Below are 17247 nucleotides of genomic sequence, written 5' to 3'. Positions count from 1 at the left end.
CCCTGCGGCATTTTAGATTGTCGCCGTTGTCGTCTAAAATTTTTGTATTTTTCAGCGTGTACTTGAGTTTGCCCGCCAGAGTGCGAGTTACATGTGATAATGTGATTTACTAGGTGAGTTCACAAATGGTGAGCGGGAAAAAAGAGTAATGGCAGTTCAAATAGTTAAAGGAAACTCGTAGTTCACTTGCAAAGTTCCAAATTGTGTGAAATTGATAGATGAAAGTGGACGGAAAAGTTAAAATAGTCAATTTAGGGAGGGGATGCTTAGAAAATGTATTTCCTGAAATGTTTTTTTGCCGATTTTCAGTTCTATAAAAGGTTTTTACTTTAAGTGAATAGTAAGTATCATACACATTTTGAATAATAAATACAAGCTAAATTTAAAGGATTGGTGTCTTGCATGAGTTCCGCAATTCCTTCTATAGTGTGATATGTATTAGGATGTCTGATGACATCTTTTGAATTCGAATCCATATCCAAAAGCCATATTTTGGTAATTGCACTGAAGTTCGCCATTTCGGCGTGCATCCCACTGTAGTGGAGGCCTCAAGTGCCGCCCGGCAGCAGCAACAACAACGTGCAGAACAATAACAACAATGCCAAATCGGCAATAATAGACGCCGGTGCAGACATCGTCAGACGTCCTCGTTCTCCGCTTGTTGTTCACCGTTCACCGTTCATCGCTCGTTGTTGGTCGTTGGTCGTTCGTCGCTGCCGTCGGCAGTCAAAGTCATAAACTTTATTTTCTGTTGCCTGCACAAAGGCGCAGCATACGCAGCTGTGGGCGAGAGCGAGATGGCATGCGTTGCACATGCGACGAGTGTCTCTTATGCTGGGTGCACTGAGAGAAATCATTTTAGATATTGGATTCGTTTAAAATTTAAAATCTACTTGATTCGATTATACTTGCCAATATATGATTGTTTAGGATCTAAAATCATGATTTTGTTATATTAATATATACAAATTAATACATTAGCTACTGGAAGAAAGTTTACTCTATCTTACTTTTATTCCAATATATCGTACTTTTCTAAAGTTTTTATATTCAATTCCTTATGACTCGTTATAAGCACTATTTGCTTCGTTACTACGCAGACCGTCGTTCAGAAATTTTCTTTAACAGTATTTCAAAGTGGTGCACTATGTTTGTCAGTGATTCCCTTGTCCTACCTGCCCCCTCCACCCCCTGCCAACATTAACCCGGTGTGTGGGCGGTGAAACATTTCATGCGTTTTGTAGTCTCAATTCGCTTGCAGTTCGACAGCAGCCGCCAGACATTTTGGGATTGGGTAAGAGCGACGACAATTTCTGGTGGACTGGGAAGTCTGTCTGGCTTTTGAGGCCCTGTCTGGTCTGTTTTACTTTCCTTTTGTGCTGTGTCGTGTTGTGCTGCTCTGCTCTGCTCTGCTTGGCATTATTGTGTATAATCAGCAGCTCTGATTGTGCTGCAAAATCGGAGACAGGCGGAAAGTTTGCCCCCATCCACGGCCGACGGCGATATCTCTCCCCTAATTAGCTGGCCATTAGGCATATGGCCACCGTATTTATCTAGCGGGCAACAGGTCCGGCAATTGAAATTCAATTCAAGTGCCGCCGTGAGTCATAACTCATGCGACTCATGAGTGCGAATAACAACCACCGTACGAACAGATAGGGTAGTTAATATCGTGATTAATTTGCCCGACGCCCGACGACCTTCAACCTGTCCGCAAACAACAAATGCCAGCCCAGCCAGCCAGACACATTTCCGAAATCAAATTTTCAAAAAGAAAAACACAAGTCCAAAAAAGGTACAACAGGCGAGAAAAAAAATGCCAAAGTAAATTCCACCTTGGGGCCAGACCGTTAGCAACCCCCTCGAATTTTGGACCACGGAGATTCAACCCATCCGAAAAGGCCAAAACCGAAAACCGAACACTCCACCCACTTCCGTCTGCCCGAATGTCTGGGTTTTGGCATTGAAAATTTTCCACACATTTTTGGACCCCTTTTTTTTCAAGCTACATGGTCAGTTGGTTTGGGTATTTGCAAAATGCAATTGCATAAGTGGAAATTAGGCGTATAGCATATTTGAATTTAATTTGTTAGTATGAAATGTTTAAAATCCAACTTGTTTACTTGCCAAACGGAAGCAGTCAATAATAACCTGATATCCTACAAGTTATTTAATTTAAAGCACATCCAAATAAAACTCGACAATGGTAGAAAAAGCCTTAGGGCCACAATTTTTAACTGCCCGAGAAAAAACAATCGAATGGCTGGCTGCCTTTGCTACGTCTTAACTTGAATGAAATGTGGCCCGAACCCTTTGGCAAACAAAAAATGCAAAGAGGAAACAGGCCAAAGGAGCAAAAAACGAAGGAGAGACAGACAGAGGCGACTGGCAAACGGAAGCCATGGAAGGAGTCTTGGACATGTGAATGTGATTACATTGAAATTTATGTGCATTTGTTACATGGCAATGTGCAACATGTGGCCTCTTTTTGCGCCACATCTCGATTGCAGGATGTTTGTCTGCGATTCTTTTTGGGGGAGCGCCCTGCCAATATCCTGTTGTTGCCAGTCGTTGCCATAAATCTTGGGCACACACACACTTATGCACGGCAACTGATCCCAGACCTTATCAACTGCAAGATGCTAATTATAAACAAGCTGCCCCAAAACGGCAACAGAAGCGGTGGCATCATCATCAACTTCATCATCGGCTACTGGGCATGCGCGGCGATCTCGAGCTGGAAAAAAAATATATATGAAAAAAAAACTGGTTACTTTGTGGCATTTAATACACGACTCTTAATCGCCGGCCAATTAGAATAACAACTACCTTCTCTGGGAAATTTATTAACGTTTATCAATTGATTGCCGGCGAATGCAATTACACGATACAAACTGGAAATTCACCCCATCCCTTCGTCAGCCCTTTGACTTTCAATTCAATGTATTTCTTGGATATTTTTCTCGTGTTTTTTTATGTCTGCTCGATTCTTTTGAACCCCTTCTCCTGCCGGCAAGCAAAAATAGGCGGCTGACGTCAAAATGCAAGCCAGACGGGAAAAAGGGGAGGGGTGAGTGGGGAAAGAAACCGAAAAAAAACCGAGTTGGAGTCGCCTCTGAAATTTTGTGGCGCGTTCACAAAAAAAAAATGTTTTTGCACAAAAGCCAACTTCAGTTGTACGACAATCAAAAGTACACGCAGAAAGCAATGGTATAATTTTATATAGCATTCTAATGAATATCCTAACATTTTACAAAAATATAGCTGTAAAAATTGCAAGATTTTGCAATATCGAATATTCAAATTATAATCATTAAAAATGCTTACTTGTAACGGGAATATTTAATAGGTAAATTAAAACTTATCTAGTAATTTAAAATTTGTATTTAAGTATATGGTTTACATTCCAAAGGAATTAAAAACATAAAACAAATATGCATAATACATTTTATTAAATATATATAAGTTTCTTAGTGATGTCTTCCATCAAAATGTAACTGGTATGCTGGGTATATTTCAAAATGGGTTATTGAAACCCTTTTGGTTTGAAAGTGTATGAGTTCGAAAAAAAAAATACCTATCCCAAAAAATCCTCACAAGCAACGACAACAACAACAGCAAGGGCAACAACAAATTGTGCCCAGCAGACAACAAGGAAAATGCAGACGGCAACAACAAGATGCAAAACGCAAATATCGGCAAGAGACGCTGATGACGACAGCGAAGCACAAACACAAACGCAAACACAAACACAAACAACCACCGACTGAGGCAGCAGACTTTTTGGTTTGCTGACGTTGTTGTTGTTGTTGCGGCTGTTGTTGTCGGTCTGCAGACGAGGAATACTTTTCAAGGTCACGCATAGAATTTCGGTATTTTGTTTCATGCGTCTGCTGCTGCACACACACATACTAACAAACAACACGAGTGCAAAGTGAAAGAGCGAGAAGGAAAACAGACTGCGACAGACTACACCTATCCCTTTTCGGCATTACCAGAGAGCTTTTAGCATACCCTGTAGTTAAGGAGGATGTGTGGAGGTCCTGGTTCAATAAAAAGTAAAACATACTAATACAAAATAAATGTAAAATATTATTCCTTCTTTCAAAGTATCATTTAGTATAATTATTGTTTATTGATTAAATGATATTGATACATAAACTTTGATTTTGCTTACTATCTCAGAAATGCTTAACCTAAAATTGTTAAATGCATACACATACATAAGAAACAGTTCCATGTGCAAGTGAATTTAATCAAAAGTGAAGCAAAACAGATTTAAGCAATTCAGCTAAATGATAAGTTAGTATATTATTATGTTTAAATGTATAAAAGCTCTTTAAAGTTTTGCAGCTTATCTATAAACAAACATTTTTTGACGTCTCAAACCATAAAAGTGGTTATATCTCTAAAAAAAAGTTCTCTCGTTTTCCGCGCTTTTTAATTGTTGTTATAAACTAAGATAGAAAGTGCAAGGGTCGCCAGATTCTACTGTTATATCAGAAATAAAGTTAAAAATATTTCACTTATCTGACAATTTTTTGTTTTGCATACTAAAGTGTAAAAGATATAATTTATTTTACATTACATAAATATGTAAGTGATTTATAGACGTACAGTCATGGAACAAACCTACATGCCCGCTTATGAAAACTGGGTATCCATCGCGTCGAGTTTCCGCGTGTGTCCTTCCGAAAATTTCCATGCATTTGGTGGGCTATATGTTGCATCGATGAGAGCGCAAAGAGAGCCTAGCCTGTGTTTGAGCAGAGCATTTGAATCACTTTGAGGCTGAGGCGTCTGGTGTCTGTGTCTCGCTGTCTGTACCCGTGTCTGTGTCTGACATTGAGCCACTTTGCGACCGGTCGCCTGTCTCCTGTCTCCAGTCTCCTGTCTGCAGTCTCCCGGCTCTCCCCTCATCACCACGAATGCTCTCCACATCGTCAGTGGCCGCCGTCTGGCGGGGAGAGCTGTAATCGTGGGCACACCGAAAGAATATATTCCCCAATGATCTGAAACTAAGAATCCATAAGTTAGGTTTATTACGAAGACAGCAATGAAATAAATTCGTATCCCGTTGAAAATAAGCCATCTATGCTTGAAAACGAACTAGGAACTAAGCAAATACATTCTTCATTATAATATTACATTGAAAATAAAGAATATTTGGATATGATATTATCAAGAAAGTGAAAGGATAACACATCATACATTTTCCCGGTGCAGTCTTTGGATTTCGTGGGGAGGAGAAGTTCGGGGTTTGGTTGGATTCCAACCGAAAAAATTGCCTTAATAGCGCATTTTCGTTGATTTTTTTGGCACTTGTTCTTGTTGTTGGCCGTAGTTGTCCTTGAAGTCGCTCACGTTGCGACGACTGCCTTTCAATCGCCCTTTCCTTGCAGTCTGCCCTCCACTCCTCTCGCTCGCACTCGCTCGCTCCGCCGTCTCCCCGTCCTTGTCGTCAGCCAGGGATTCGAGTCGACTTTAAGGACTTCGTCGGCGCTTGGCTTGTCCTTTATTTCTTTTAATGAGACACTTGTGTATCCTTTGCAGAGAAGGTACATACAAGTGTTCTTTTCTTAAGCTTTGTTCGACTTTTTCTTCGGTTATTTTCTCGTCTTCTTTTGCTACTCTTCCGTGATGCACTGGAAATAAATAAATGTATGTAAATGTTAATTAAATTGAAATTTAATCTGATTTAATAACAATGCGTGTCAGTATTTTTAAGAAACTAAACTTTATCTACATCTAGTTTATAAACGTGAAAATACATAGTCAACTTAAATGTGGGCAAGCTTAAAAAATTAAACCACATACATTAATTAAAAATACATTTTTCACAAGGACTTCTTTTTCGAAAAGATTATGTTCCTATATCAAATTGTACATGCCCAAACATATTTTCTGACAAATCGTCAAGAAACTCCTATTACTTTACTTTTGCAAATTACCTTTATTGTAATTATGTTCATATTTCAAATCTACGATCTCGATTTCTCTCTATGTACGTTTTTCGTGACTTTTTTTGACCTGGCATTTAATAGGATAATAAGCAAATAGGCTTATGTAAGGCAAGGAAAAAAGGACACACATTCCCATCGAGGAGCCGTTGACAATGACGTTAGTCCGGAGAGCTGAGGGCACACAAAAAAAAGGAAGAAGCCCAACAGTCAACAGTTCATCTGGCAGTTTGAGGGTGGCTAACAGGAGGGGGGGGGGGCGGATGAGAAGGATGGAGGACGGGTGAGTGAGGTGAGCCTCTGGGTCTGAGTATCTGAGCCCTCTGGACTGTGGCCTCGCCTGCACTTATCGTAATTTTATGCACAGACCGCAGACGTCTGCCCAGCCCCCATCCCCTCAAACACCCCCCTGCCCCTCTTGCAGCGCTGCTGCTGCCCCATGCCCCTGGCCGAAGTGAGCTCACCTCTCGAGCGACCCCTGATCCGCCAGCCAATTGCTCCGACTGCATTTTTTTGCAGTGCCCCTTTGGACTCTGAGATTGTCTCGTCAAAAATTGATAGGCTGCTTGCAGATGTGCCACGATGCTAGCACAGTGGGCTGAAGTCAATCAAGTTTTTGCCAAAATTAATTAATAAAATTGCACTGCTACATTATGTTTACCAATATAAAGGCTCAACAATAAACTGATACATTTTCTCAAAAAAATAAGAAAAGAAAGCCAAAAATCGACCAATCGTATAAAACATGAAAAAAATTTGTATAAATTTGAAATGTTAAAAAACTTTTTAGATCCACTCCAACACACTGTGCATCATTTTTTTACATTCGCAAATATGTTAAAAAAAGCGCGCTCAAAATAAGCTCCAGTCCCCCAGCAACAGTTCCCCCCTCCGATCCCGATCCCTATCCCTATCCCAGTCCCGATCCGAATCCCAATCCCAATCCCAATTCCATGTCCGTGTCCAGCTGCAAAACCAAGACGACGACGTCGCGAGTCCAGCAGACGACTGACTGTAATTATGGTCATGTCAAATATGGGCGACGTTGACGCAGCAGCAACATCAGCAACAGCAACTGCAGCAGCAGCAGCAACGAAAGTTGCATCAGCAACATCAGCGGAGATGCAAGTGGATTTCAGCTAAGAGCAGTGTCTTGAAGGATGCTCACTTGAGGGAACAGCAAATTTGAGGGGCAGCAGTTGATTGATGTGGTCTGGCTGCCGGGGAATAGCCTGGTCGGCTTGAGCCTGGACTTTGGGACTGGACTTGGAAGCTCCGAGTTCGTGTCCGTGTCTGATCTGCTGTGGGTAAAGTCCGATTTCCTATCTGGGCCTGGGCTGACTGACTCTCAAGCCGCAAAGAGGTCTTCGTCCCTAGCCCAAATGGAGCACATGTTGCTTCTGACTTTGGGTTTTCTCTACCCTTTCCTATGTAAACACGGGGTATATTCTTTTTTAAATCAAAGACAATTGAAAACTTGAAAAAATTTATATGGTTTAAAACCCTTTTTTCATAGAATCAAAGACAGTTGAACTTCTTCTTCAAAATGCAATTTTGAAATACTTCAGTGTGTCAGACTTTATATATATATAATATAATATAATATATATAATATTAATATGTATGTATATACAAATCGATTGAAAATCTAGGGCATGGTTGCATTTCTGTACCGAGCATCTTAGGCACCTTGATGTCTTCGTAATCAACCATACTGGCTTCTCTTTGCCTTCATTATTGTTTTCTTGTGTGTTTGATTGGACATTGCCTTGATTAAATCACTTTTCAGTCACTGACAGTTAATAAAGGCGTAGGGAAGTGAAGCTGGGACCGTGCAAAAATACAAAAAAATCAGGGGAAAAAACGCATTTTCAAGGTGCACCATGGGGCGTTCGGTCGTGACTCGTCCCCTCTCTCTCGCTCTCTGTCTCGCCGCTCTGCTCTTGTCTCTTTCTGGCCATACCGCTGGCTCTCACTGGTTGTCCGGACAACGGACAAACGGACAAACGGACAGCGGACAACCGACGACCCAAGCGTCGCCGCCATGCAACTTCCGTCTGCTCCAATTGTTTGCGCATACAAAGAAGCCACGTCGCATCGATGCAACTGTGTGAGTGTGTGTGTGCATAGGTGTGTGTGCGCGGTGCACGTGTGTGTATGTAGGATATAATCCAAACAAACATATTGTTTTGTCTGCAGTTCTACCCCCGCAGTAACCCCTCTTGTCGCGCTCCTCGCCGCACCCCACCATTGAAAAAAACCCCGCGCGACCCCGTCTGTTGGCGATGTCCCCTGCAACCCCCGTGCATTTTTCCCCTTTCCAACCCCTCACACCGCCCCTGTCTGTGTGTCGATTGTATTGGGCTGCAACAAAGCGTCGTCGTCGTAGTCGTCGTCGCCGTCTGAAGTGCATCGCCAGGAGAGGCAAGAGCAGCAGCAGCAGCAACAACAGCAACACCAACCGATGCAACTGCAAAGCTCAGCATGCAGTTTTTGCAGTCCGTTTTTTTTTTCGAGTTTACGTTTTAATTTTTTACCCTTTAGTTTTTTGTTTTTTCCTTTTTTTGTTTTTTGTTGGTTGTTGTTCAGACAGTGGGCAATTTTCGTGTCCAGAAAAGATCGCAGTTTATGATGGGCTTGTTGACCAGAGGCCACTGCCACATGCTGCATTGTGGCGTCGCATCAGTCGGCTTAGTGTCACAACAAATGGCGAGTAACTAGGTGATTTGATTGGGTTTCAATAATCTTAGTTTGCTCTAGATGAACAGCAAAATAAAATCAGAAAATAGTTCTACGTATTTGAGTTTTAGAATGGATGTGTAAAGAGTCCTGCAACTTCATTGAAACTTCGAGCGTACAACTTATAAGGATTATTGTAGAAAACAATCCTTTGTCTAATAATTTCCCATTTGAAGTCATTTTAAAATAATCTTTGTGTTCTTGCAACTATTTTCCTTCAAAAGGAGCAGTTCTGCAAGTCACATGGTTTTTGAAAAAATGTCCTATTCTGTTCAACAGCATTAATTATTCCCTTTCTATGGAATACTTTCACCCGAGCTTTGCATGTCTCATTTGTCCTGGCAAATCTGTTCCCCGTTGCCCCTGGCCCCTCGGCGCCGTCGCGTTCTTCTTCATTAAACTTTGCAACAAAAGCACTTTTGTGTCAGTCAGTCCAGCCAGTCGACGAGCAGGGCCACCGGTGCTATTCTCCGGCTCCAGATCCGCTCCATTTTGAAGTTGTCTGCGTCTCAGACACCGGCGACAACAACACAGCGGCAACATCGGCGACAGCAACAACGTGGTGCAGCCTTTTAGTTTAAGTTGTAGTCGTCTGGCCCAGGCCGGGAATGCACTGCGAGAAAAGCTAGCAGTTGGAAATTGGAAATAATAATTATCTTAAAATTATTAAAAGATGTTAAAGAAATGGCCATAGGGCTATAATTACGTATATAACGATGTGAAAAAGTATGCTACAATATTAATTATGTTACAAAATTTATTGGTAATGTTATAAAATATATGATAGGCATAGACAGATGTAGTAATGCTGAGAAGTTTTAAGATATCCTTCGTTGTTTAAGACTAGAGTCTAATATCATTATTATTTAGCTTAATGTATTGATATTTAAGCAGTATGTTTAGCAGTTATATTTGTTTTTATCCGATATATTCGACTTTTCATTCTAGAATATATGAATTTGCAACAACTTTGCTCTAGTTGTTGACAGTGCACGAATATTGAGCGGGGGAGTGGGAAACGAGAGTCTGGGTCTCTCTAACTGCGGCTTAAGTAGGTTGGCTGGCTAACCACCCTGTGTGTTCGGCCCGCAACCACCCGCCGAACCGCCCGACCACCCACCGCTTGCTCTCTCCACCTCACCCCCCCCCCTTTTTTTGCGCCCTCTGATGTGGCCTCTTCTCTCGCCTTCACTGCCTTCTGCTTTGTTATTCATATTATCCGGCAAATATTTGTCGTTGTCATACGAAAAATGTCTACAAAACGAACGAAAAAACACACACACACATGCCGTGCGAGACAAGAAAAAGGGTTGCTTCGGCATCGACTACCCTACTCAGCCGCATCCGCATCCCCATCCTTATACTCAACCACATCGTCCTTGTTCTCGTCCTGAGACTGAGGCTGAGATTTAGATTCTGATTCGGATTCGGATCCAGTGGCAGACGGCCGCTGTTCGTGCCCCTCGATCCGCACTAATGGCCGCAATTGTGGGCTGCCTCTTCGAATCGACGCCCGTCCGGCAGATTCGTCCCGACCCAAATTGTCTGCAACAATGTGCATGGATTGTATGCACCGTGATTCACCCCTCCTGATAATATCTTAATAGATTCTTTACGCCCCCCGACTGCGGGTTCATTTGAATTTGAATTTGAATTCAGTGCGACTTTCGCAGGATTGCCGGCTCTGTCAGTCATTCCATCAATGTCGCTGCGGCTATCCAAAGGTGTCTTGTCCAGAGGCCTTTGGCTGACTTCTTAGCGTTCCCGTTCCCGTTCCCGTTCTCGTTTGTGTTTTGTGACAGGATCCTTCGTCTCCTTGTGCAATTTGTATAATGAGCATTGGGCGCACAACTCCTTTGACTTTCAGCACCTCATTGTGCCCGTTGACTGGTGGCATCTGGATTTTATTGTGGCAATGAAAGGCGTTCTTCGCATCCTCCTTTTGGGTTATTAATTTGATTTTATTAACACTGCTCGGTAGTCGTAGGTTTTTGCAAATGCAATTTGAGATTTAATCTTAGGCGTTTTGAATATTTAGAATAAAAATTAAAAATTTACTTACTACACTTTAAAGTAAATACAAATTTACACATTTTAACATTGCAACGCACATTGCATTAAAGTGATTTAAACGTAAAAAATGCAACGAATTATAAAATAACCTCGGTTATCTGTTATACCTCAAAATGGCTATTAAGTATTTTCCATTTCAATAATCTTTTTAAATACATCTATTAACCATAATTTTATAGGTATTAAAAACAATTATACTCTTAATCATGAAAACAATTAAGCATTGGTTAAATTAAATGACAGTTTTGAGGAAATGTGCTCTTTGGTGTATTTTTTAGAGGGGATATTTATTCTGCACCATCATTTAAGCTCCAAAGGCCATGTCGAACGTGCTGAAAATAGTTGTTATCCTAGTTACATTTTTATTAACATGGAGATTAAGTGTAAGTATAAGTAGATTGTTTAAACAACTATCGAATTATAAACTAACCATATACTAGCAGTATTCTGTCACCTATAAACTTACAAATGTGATTTGCGAAAGCCGCAACCAATCATGGGTAACAATTAATGAGTGTCGCTTGAAGGCTGTCAATCGAAATAGAACCGTTTTCAACTTTAATGCAACCATTCATCATCCGACTAATGACGTAGTAATAGACTATAGATTTCTGAAAAGGGAAAACGGATATAAGCCATGGTTGTACAAAAAGAATATCGACGGATGCCGATTTTTAAGAAAACCCTATGATATGTTAACAAAAATGATATATATGGTTTTCAAGCCCTTTTCAAACATCAATCACACTTGCCCTTTCTATGTAAGTACTGCAAATACGAAATATTTGTAATAAATCTTAAAATCTTTAATTCAAGGGAGACATTTTAATAAGAGGAATGTATCTCAGAACTGAAATTAAGGCAATGCCGTATCCCTCCGGAAAATATATGCTGCAGATTAACTGGAGTTTTTATAAGAAAATTCAGGTCGTAACTAATATAAGTTACGACTTCATTGAAAATTTGCTATAATGCATATTACTTATTAAAAATTATTTAAAAATATTACCGTACATGTATGTTGTTAAAATATCTATCAAGCGTAAACCAAAAATGTAATGAAACGTAAATGTGGGAACCCACGCGCACCATAATCTGGTAATTGTATCTTGTTTTTAAATTGTTTAAATTTGGAACCTTTCATAGACACATGTGTACATTTCAATTAAAAATAATAAAAATTTTTATAAATAATAAGTTGATTTACTCGACTATCAGATACCTCTTACTCAGCTGTTTTGAAGTGCAAGGAAGAAACTTTATTGTTCTTCAACAGATATGGTATTTTTGATTCGGTTTTCGATCCTGGAAAACATATATTTTACCCCTTTACTCTATAAAAACAGCTTACCCAATCGTAATCATTAGTATTACATTACATATTACATTAGTATTACATAATTTCGAATTTCAGCTTTTAAAATGATTTTTTAATACATTACATTTTCCATGTATTAAAAGACTATTAGTATAAAAGAGATTAAATTGAAAAGAGGTTGAAAATGAAATTAAAAATATATCATGACCTAGCATTATTAATAAATCGAAAATATTTGATGCTTAAGCTGGATGGTGTGTTAATAGTTTTGAAACCATGAAGTACGTCCTAAAAATTGTCGTTTCGTTGACCATTCTGTGTTTAATGATCTTAAAGCCCAGTGTAGGTATTTTATTTAATATTTTGAGTTTATAAAATACATTAATATACACAGAACCCAGTCGTCTTCAAGCTGACAAATGTCCATTGCGGCAGCTATAATAAAACCTGGATTAGAATCAATCAATGCCGATTGAAGGCGATCAATCGCCATAGGACTGTGTTCAATTTCAATGCCACCTTCCTATATCCAACTAAAAGTATTACTGTTCACTACCAAACGTTTAAAAGGGAGAACGGCTATAGGCCTTGGCTCGTTAATACTCAAATCGATGGATGTCGATTTCTGCGAAAGCCCTACGATGCTCTAGGTATTTTACTTTTTAATATTTACAGGAACTTCACCAATATCAATCACACCTGTCCGCTGCAAGTGAGTCTGTGTGGCATACACTTATCTATATATTATAATATTAATATTAATATTATCAAGGGTGACATGATCGTAAGGAATATGTACTTAACCACGGATGTTATGCGACTTCCCCTGCCCACGGGTGATTATTTACTGGCAATCGATTGGATATTTTATGGAAAGCCTCAATTTGCCACAAATGTTAGTTTTCAATTTGTTGAGGACATATTGTGATCTGATATCATTTTCTAAATACCTTAAAATTTAAATGAATTGAGGTCCTTGATTTATATTGCGGCAATGAAAAATTAATAAAATGTTTGGTTTCTTTCATTGATAATCCCATGATGGAAATCTATATAACCATTAAGTGATGCTAGGGATTGTGGTCTTTAAGGTAACGCGTGCAATAACCCGTCATTAGCAGGCTTTTGGTAATAGACCTGTCGCCTTGCCGGCCAACTCTAAAAGCCATCCTCAGCATATGTTAGACATTTATGTCTTGCTTTTCCACACCAGCCAATGGACAAGCGAGACCACCACACTGAGAGAAAATCGCTTACAACTTGGCAAAATAAAAGTGTATATTAAGCTAGAATTATAAAGCTTTCATAGTTATGAAGAAAAAACTAAAAAATCAAATAATAATTAAATATAACTTAAATAATGATTACAAAACGATTCAAAAAAAACTACGTATACGTGATATCTAAATTATTCTTATTCACATCAAAAGTTTAGCAGAAATATGTAGTTTTCATTCGATTAAGTTTACAAAGATCCCTTAAATGCATAGTTATTAAAATTTCACTTGACCTCATTTCGCTCAGTGCACTGATGCGCCGACCCAACCCCAGAAAATCTCGACCGCAGCTAGCAAACGTTGGCGTTGGCCCTCGGCGACTATTATTACTACATTTACGACCCTGCAGTCTGCTGCTGCTCCTGCTCCTTCTACTACTCCACTCCTCGTCTCCAGATGGAGCTGCTCACTCCGCTCCAGCTGGAGCAGCATCCCCGCCAGCGGTGTCCATAAAAATGGCATTGTAATGGGACTTTGGAGGCGTCGCCATCGTTGCCACAGCAGAGTCACTGATTGACACTTTTTATGTTTCAGCAGCGGCTGCTGCTGCCGGCAAAAGTTCAATGAGTTATGATTCGAGACAGGGCTCTTTGTATTGGCCATTGTTCCATCTTTAGCCAGTCAATGGAGGGCTTAATGAGCTGGCTGTCTTTCCGAACGGAGAAAGGCGGCAGGAAATTCATTAGTGCGGTGAAACCTTTTTGGGGTATGTGTACCTGTTGCATCCGTTGATAAATCGAACTTGATGCACGGAAGAAAATGCACTTGTATCTATATAAATATATATATGGAATTTCAGTTGGTAATCAATTTTAAGTTAAGTATTTCATTTGTCTTAATATATATAATTAAAACCCCAATTTCGGGTTAGGTATTTCATTATATTCATTACCACTCAAATTTCAAAAGAAATAGGGGTAGATATAAAACCAAAGTTCCCCGTTTTTTTCCGTGTGCAAACTTATCGATGCTCTTCATTAATTGTGGCAAATTTTGAATGAACCGAGTGAAGAGTCGTGTGTTTCGCAATCATCATCTGTATCTGTATCTGCAGCAGTATCTGTATCTGTATCTGAATCTGAATCTGAACCGATGCCCGACTAGACTCATTGTCTGGGCAGCATGTGAGGCGATGCGATTTGTGTGTGAGATGTGCCAACGCCATTTGCCTTTGTTTTTTACTTTTCTTGTTACACATATATAGAATATATATATTCTGCCACGGCAGGCTGACTGGCGGTGTCTAAAAATATCAAAAGCAGACCCATCGCATCACAACATCGGTGCAAGTGAAGTAAGTGCAAACTGGTCTGCGATGTGTCTTTTGTTGTCTCGCCACAGTCTGCTTATCACAATCGCAGCAGGCCAAAACAGCAGCAACTGAAATCTGAAAGAGCTGAGCTATATAGGCATCACAAACGCGATCGCAATCACATTCAGAATGGGAATCGGTCGGTTGTCGCCCTGCCAACGGACGCAATGAGTCAAAAGTGGTCTTTTTTGCATTAGCCACAACAATAGCAAGTTAATGACTAACACTCGTGAATGCAGATTAATGCACATATGTGGGCGATACCCTAGGCAAACCCTATAAAAGACCAGGCCGCCTCGTTTGGTTTCCTAGAAGTTGGCTAATTTGATAGGCAGCAAGTGTCTGTGGTGATCAGATAGATAGATTAGATCAGATTATCAGAGTGAAGAGTGAAAGTTTGCTAAGAAATTATTAGCAAGGAGCGGAAACATTAAAGCTGTTCTATAAGTGATTTATTTGTTTAATTTATAATATTTCCAGTTAAACGTATTCTGTTCAAGCAACTTTAATTGCGATACTCGCGGCAAAGTTTAATCGATCGCCGTGGGGCATGAGGTAATGGTGTAAAGGCTGTTCGCTAGCTCATATTACGTATACGACACGTGCACCGCCTCAGCGCTGGCTGACAATTAAAAAAGCATACATATGCATCCATTTTATTTATTTAATTGCCACAATTTATTTATAAATGCAGACAGACAGCTCACAGCCTTGGCACGATCACTTGATCGCATCGATCCCATCGATTCTATGTGATCCAATGCGATCGAATCGATCAATCCGATGAATCGAACGGCCAGGTGGCACAAAGCAGCCGCCAAAAAGTCAACAGAAAGCAAATTGCCACCGCGAATAGCCAACCTGAGACCCACAAATCGTCTTTCCCCCACATCAAAATAAAAAAAAATATATATAAAAAAAAAGTGAGAAAAAAATGGGGAAGATACGTCAGCACATATTAGATTATCAACATAAACAAAAATGTTCCGTCTCGTCGTGTGTGTACACAATTCTTTTATTTTTTTTTAATGTATTTTTCCCCAACTTTTTTTTTGGGAATATTCATGGTAGGAAAAAATGTACTTCTTTGTATGCCAAAAAAAGCAAACACAGACGAGAGACGCGACCAAGTGCCAGTTTTGGGTGAATTGCGGGTTTTTTTTACTTCGCTCGGTTGGGTTATAGGTGCTGCCGATGGTGCAACCGGTGTGGTGAGGTGGTCGAGGGGGCGGCGGTGCAGGACGGGTGGGCGTTTCTCCTAGTAACCGCAGGTAGGTCGCCAGACATCGGCATACGTGAGAGACCCCGGCCAGACAATGTTAATTAGCACTTCATGATAAGTTGTCTCTATTGTTGCCGTCGTCGACTGTCGACAGTCGGCTGAAAAGTGCGCAGCGGGGGTGCTGTAGTTGCAGGGGCGGAACATGCCATTCCAGGGTGTTAAATGGTGGTGGGGGGGGGGGGGTGGATTATCAAAAGGGGGCTTGGGGGTTGAGGCGACTACGAGCGACACGACACATTCGATTAACAACAACCGGCTAGCCAGCAACAAAATAACAAATCCGCAGACATGCTAATATATTTGAAGTTTCTATTTTAAAACAAAGCAACAATGTCTGGCTCACCAATATGGAAATCAACTATCAGATCTAGACAATATGTGCTACCCATTGCTGTTTCGATTGTAGACTGTTGAGTATATATGATACAAATACTGCTAGTAAGCAAAATGAGTCATTTAAAAACGGTCTGCAATTTGATGCACATACCTCATTAAATTTAGAAGCAAGATTATAAAATATGCAAACCAATATTCTATCAATCAAATATCGAATACCGTTATGCAATAGAGCATACAAACTTTACGATACCCATTACTGAAATTACAAATTCATTACCTCTAGGTATTATAGGCCTATGGGATTTCTGCGTAATTACTTCACTCACATCAACTAATTAAAATTGAATCAACAAATCGCAAACGGGTCAAATTGTTTAAATTTAAATTTATTACTTTGTGATAGGGCATTCAAATGATATACCCCACTATCACCCAGTAATGGGAGCGCAAAAAAAAGGTCGAAACGCGTATCATCAAAGGAATGTCACATGTGAATCATATCATTAAAAATAAATCCAAACAAAAATAAAATAAAGGCGAAATAAAGCTGCATAAATAAATTTAATTAACGTGCGGTTGCCGGCGCCCCTTACCCCCGCAGCTCCACCACCCCGACCGCCCGTCTGACACTTTAATTTCTTGGACTTTGCACGGCGGCTCAAGTCGGCAAACAGAAAAACCGCAAAAAAATCGAGTGACAATGAGCTAACCGAAATTTAGCTTAACAACAACAAAAAAAAGCGAAATAAATATTTATACGCAAATAAAAGCCTGGCAAGTGGAGTAAGATGAAAAAGTGAATACAAATTGTGTGGGGCATAATATGAGACGAAATGAGAGGGTATAATTTATAACCCATAAACGAAGCTACTCAAGAATATATGTCAAATTGAATAATTAAAAATGTTAACCGTTTTAACAGTTGCTAGCACCACTGAATTCGAAAA

At 40.1% G+C, this 17247-nt stretch overlaps 2 protein-coding genes and 2 long non-coding RNA genes across 4 annotated transcripts, besides 1 other annotated feature; 3 read left to right on the top strand and 1 right to left on the bottom strand.

Annotated features, from left to right (window-relative positions):
• The first annotated feature begins 4837 nt into the window (after nucleotides 1-4837).
• Nucleotides 4838-5128, top strand: lncRNA:CR45755 (long non-coding RNA:CR45755). The gene has a single exon (NR_124954.1). It is a non-coding gene; the product is annotated as a long non-coding RNA:CR45755 (long non-coding RNA).
• An 88-nt stretch (nucleotides 5129-5216) lies between these two features.
• lncRNA:CR45754 (long non-coding RNA:CR45754) lies at nucleotides 5217-5663 on the bottom strand. The gene has a single exon (NR_124953.1). It is a non-coding gene; the product is annotated as a long non-coding RNA:CR45754 (long non-coding RNA).
• A 5429-nt stretch (nucleotides 5664-11092) lies between these two features.
• On the top strand, nucleotides 11093-11744 carry CG33795 (uncharacterized protein; the record flags this gene model as incomplete). Its single annotated transcript, NM_001031958.2, has 3 exons — nucleotides 11093-11155; nucleotides 11216-11533; nucleotides 11589-11744. 3 exons carry the CDS (start codon nucleotides 11093-11095, stop codon nucleotides 11742-11744), a joined length of 537 nt encoding a protein of 178 aa, NP_001027129.2.
• A 224-nt stretch (nucleotides 11745-11968) lies between these two features.
• Nucleotides 11969-12021: a mobile genetic element.
• Nucleotides 12022-12366: 345 nt separating this feature from the next.
• CG33796 (uncharacterized protein) lies at nucleotides 12367-13018 on the top strand (the record flags this gene model as incomplete). The annotated part of the gene is made up of 3 exons (NM_001031957.1): nucleotides 12367-12432; nucleotides 12485-12802; nucleotides 12863-13018. The coding sequence occupies 3 exons, from the start codon at nucleotides 12367-12369 to the stop codon at nucleotides 13016-13018; spliced, it is 540 nt and encodes a 179-aa protein (NP_001027128.1).
• Between the last annotated feature and the right edge of the window lie 4229 nt (nucleotides 13019-17247).

The sequence above is a fragment of the Drosophila melanogaster genome, chromosome 3L (genome assembly GCF_000001215.4).
Source record: "Drosophila melanogaster chromosome 3L".
NCBI classification, from domain to species: domain Eukaryota; kingdom Metazoa; phylum Arthropoda; class Insecta; order Diptera; family Drosophilidae; genus Drosophila; species Drosophila melanogaster.
Note: the sequence above shows the minus strand (reverse complement) of the source record. Positions and strands in the feature narration are given on the sequence as shown.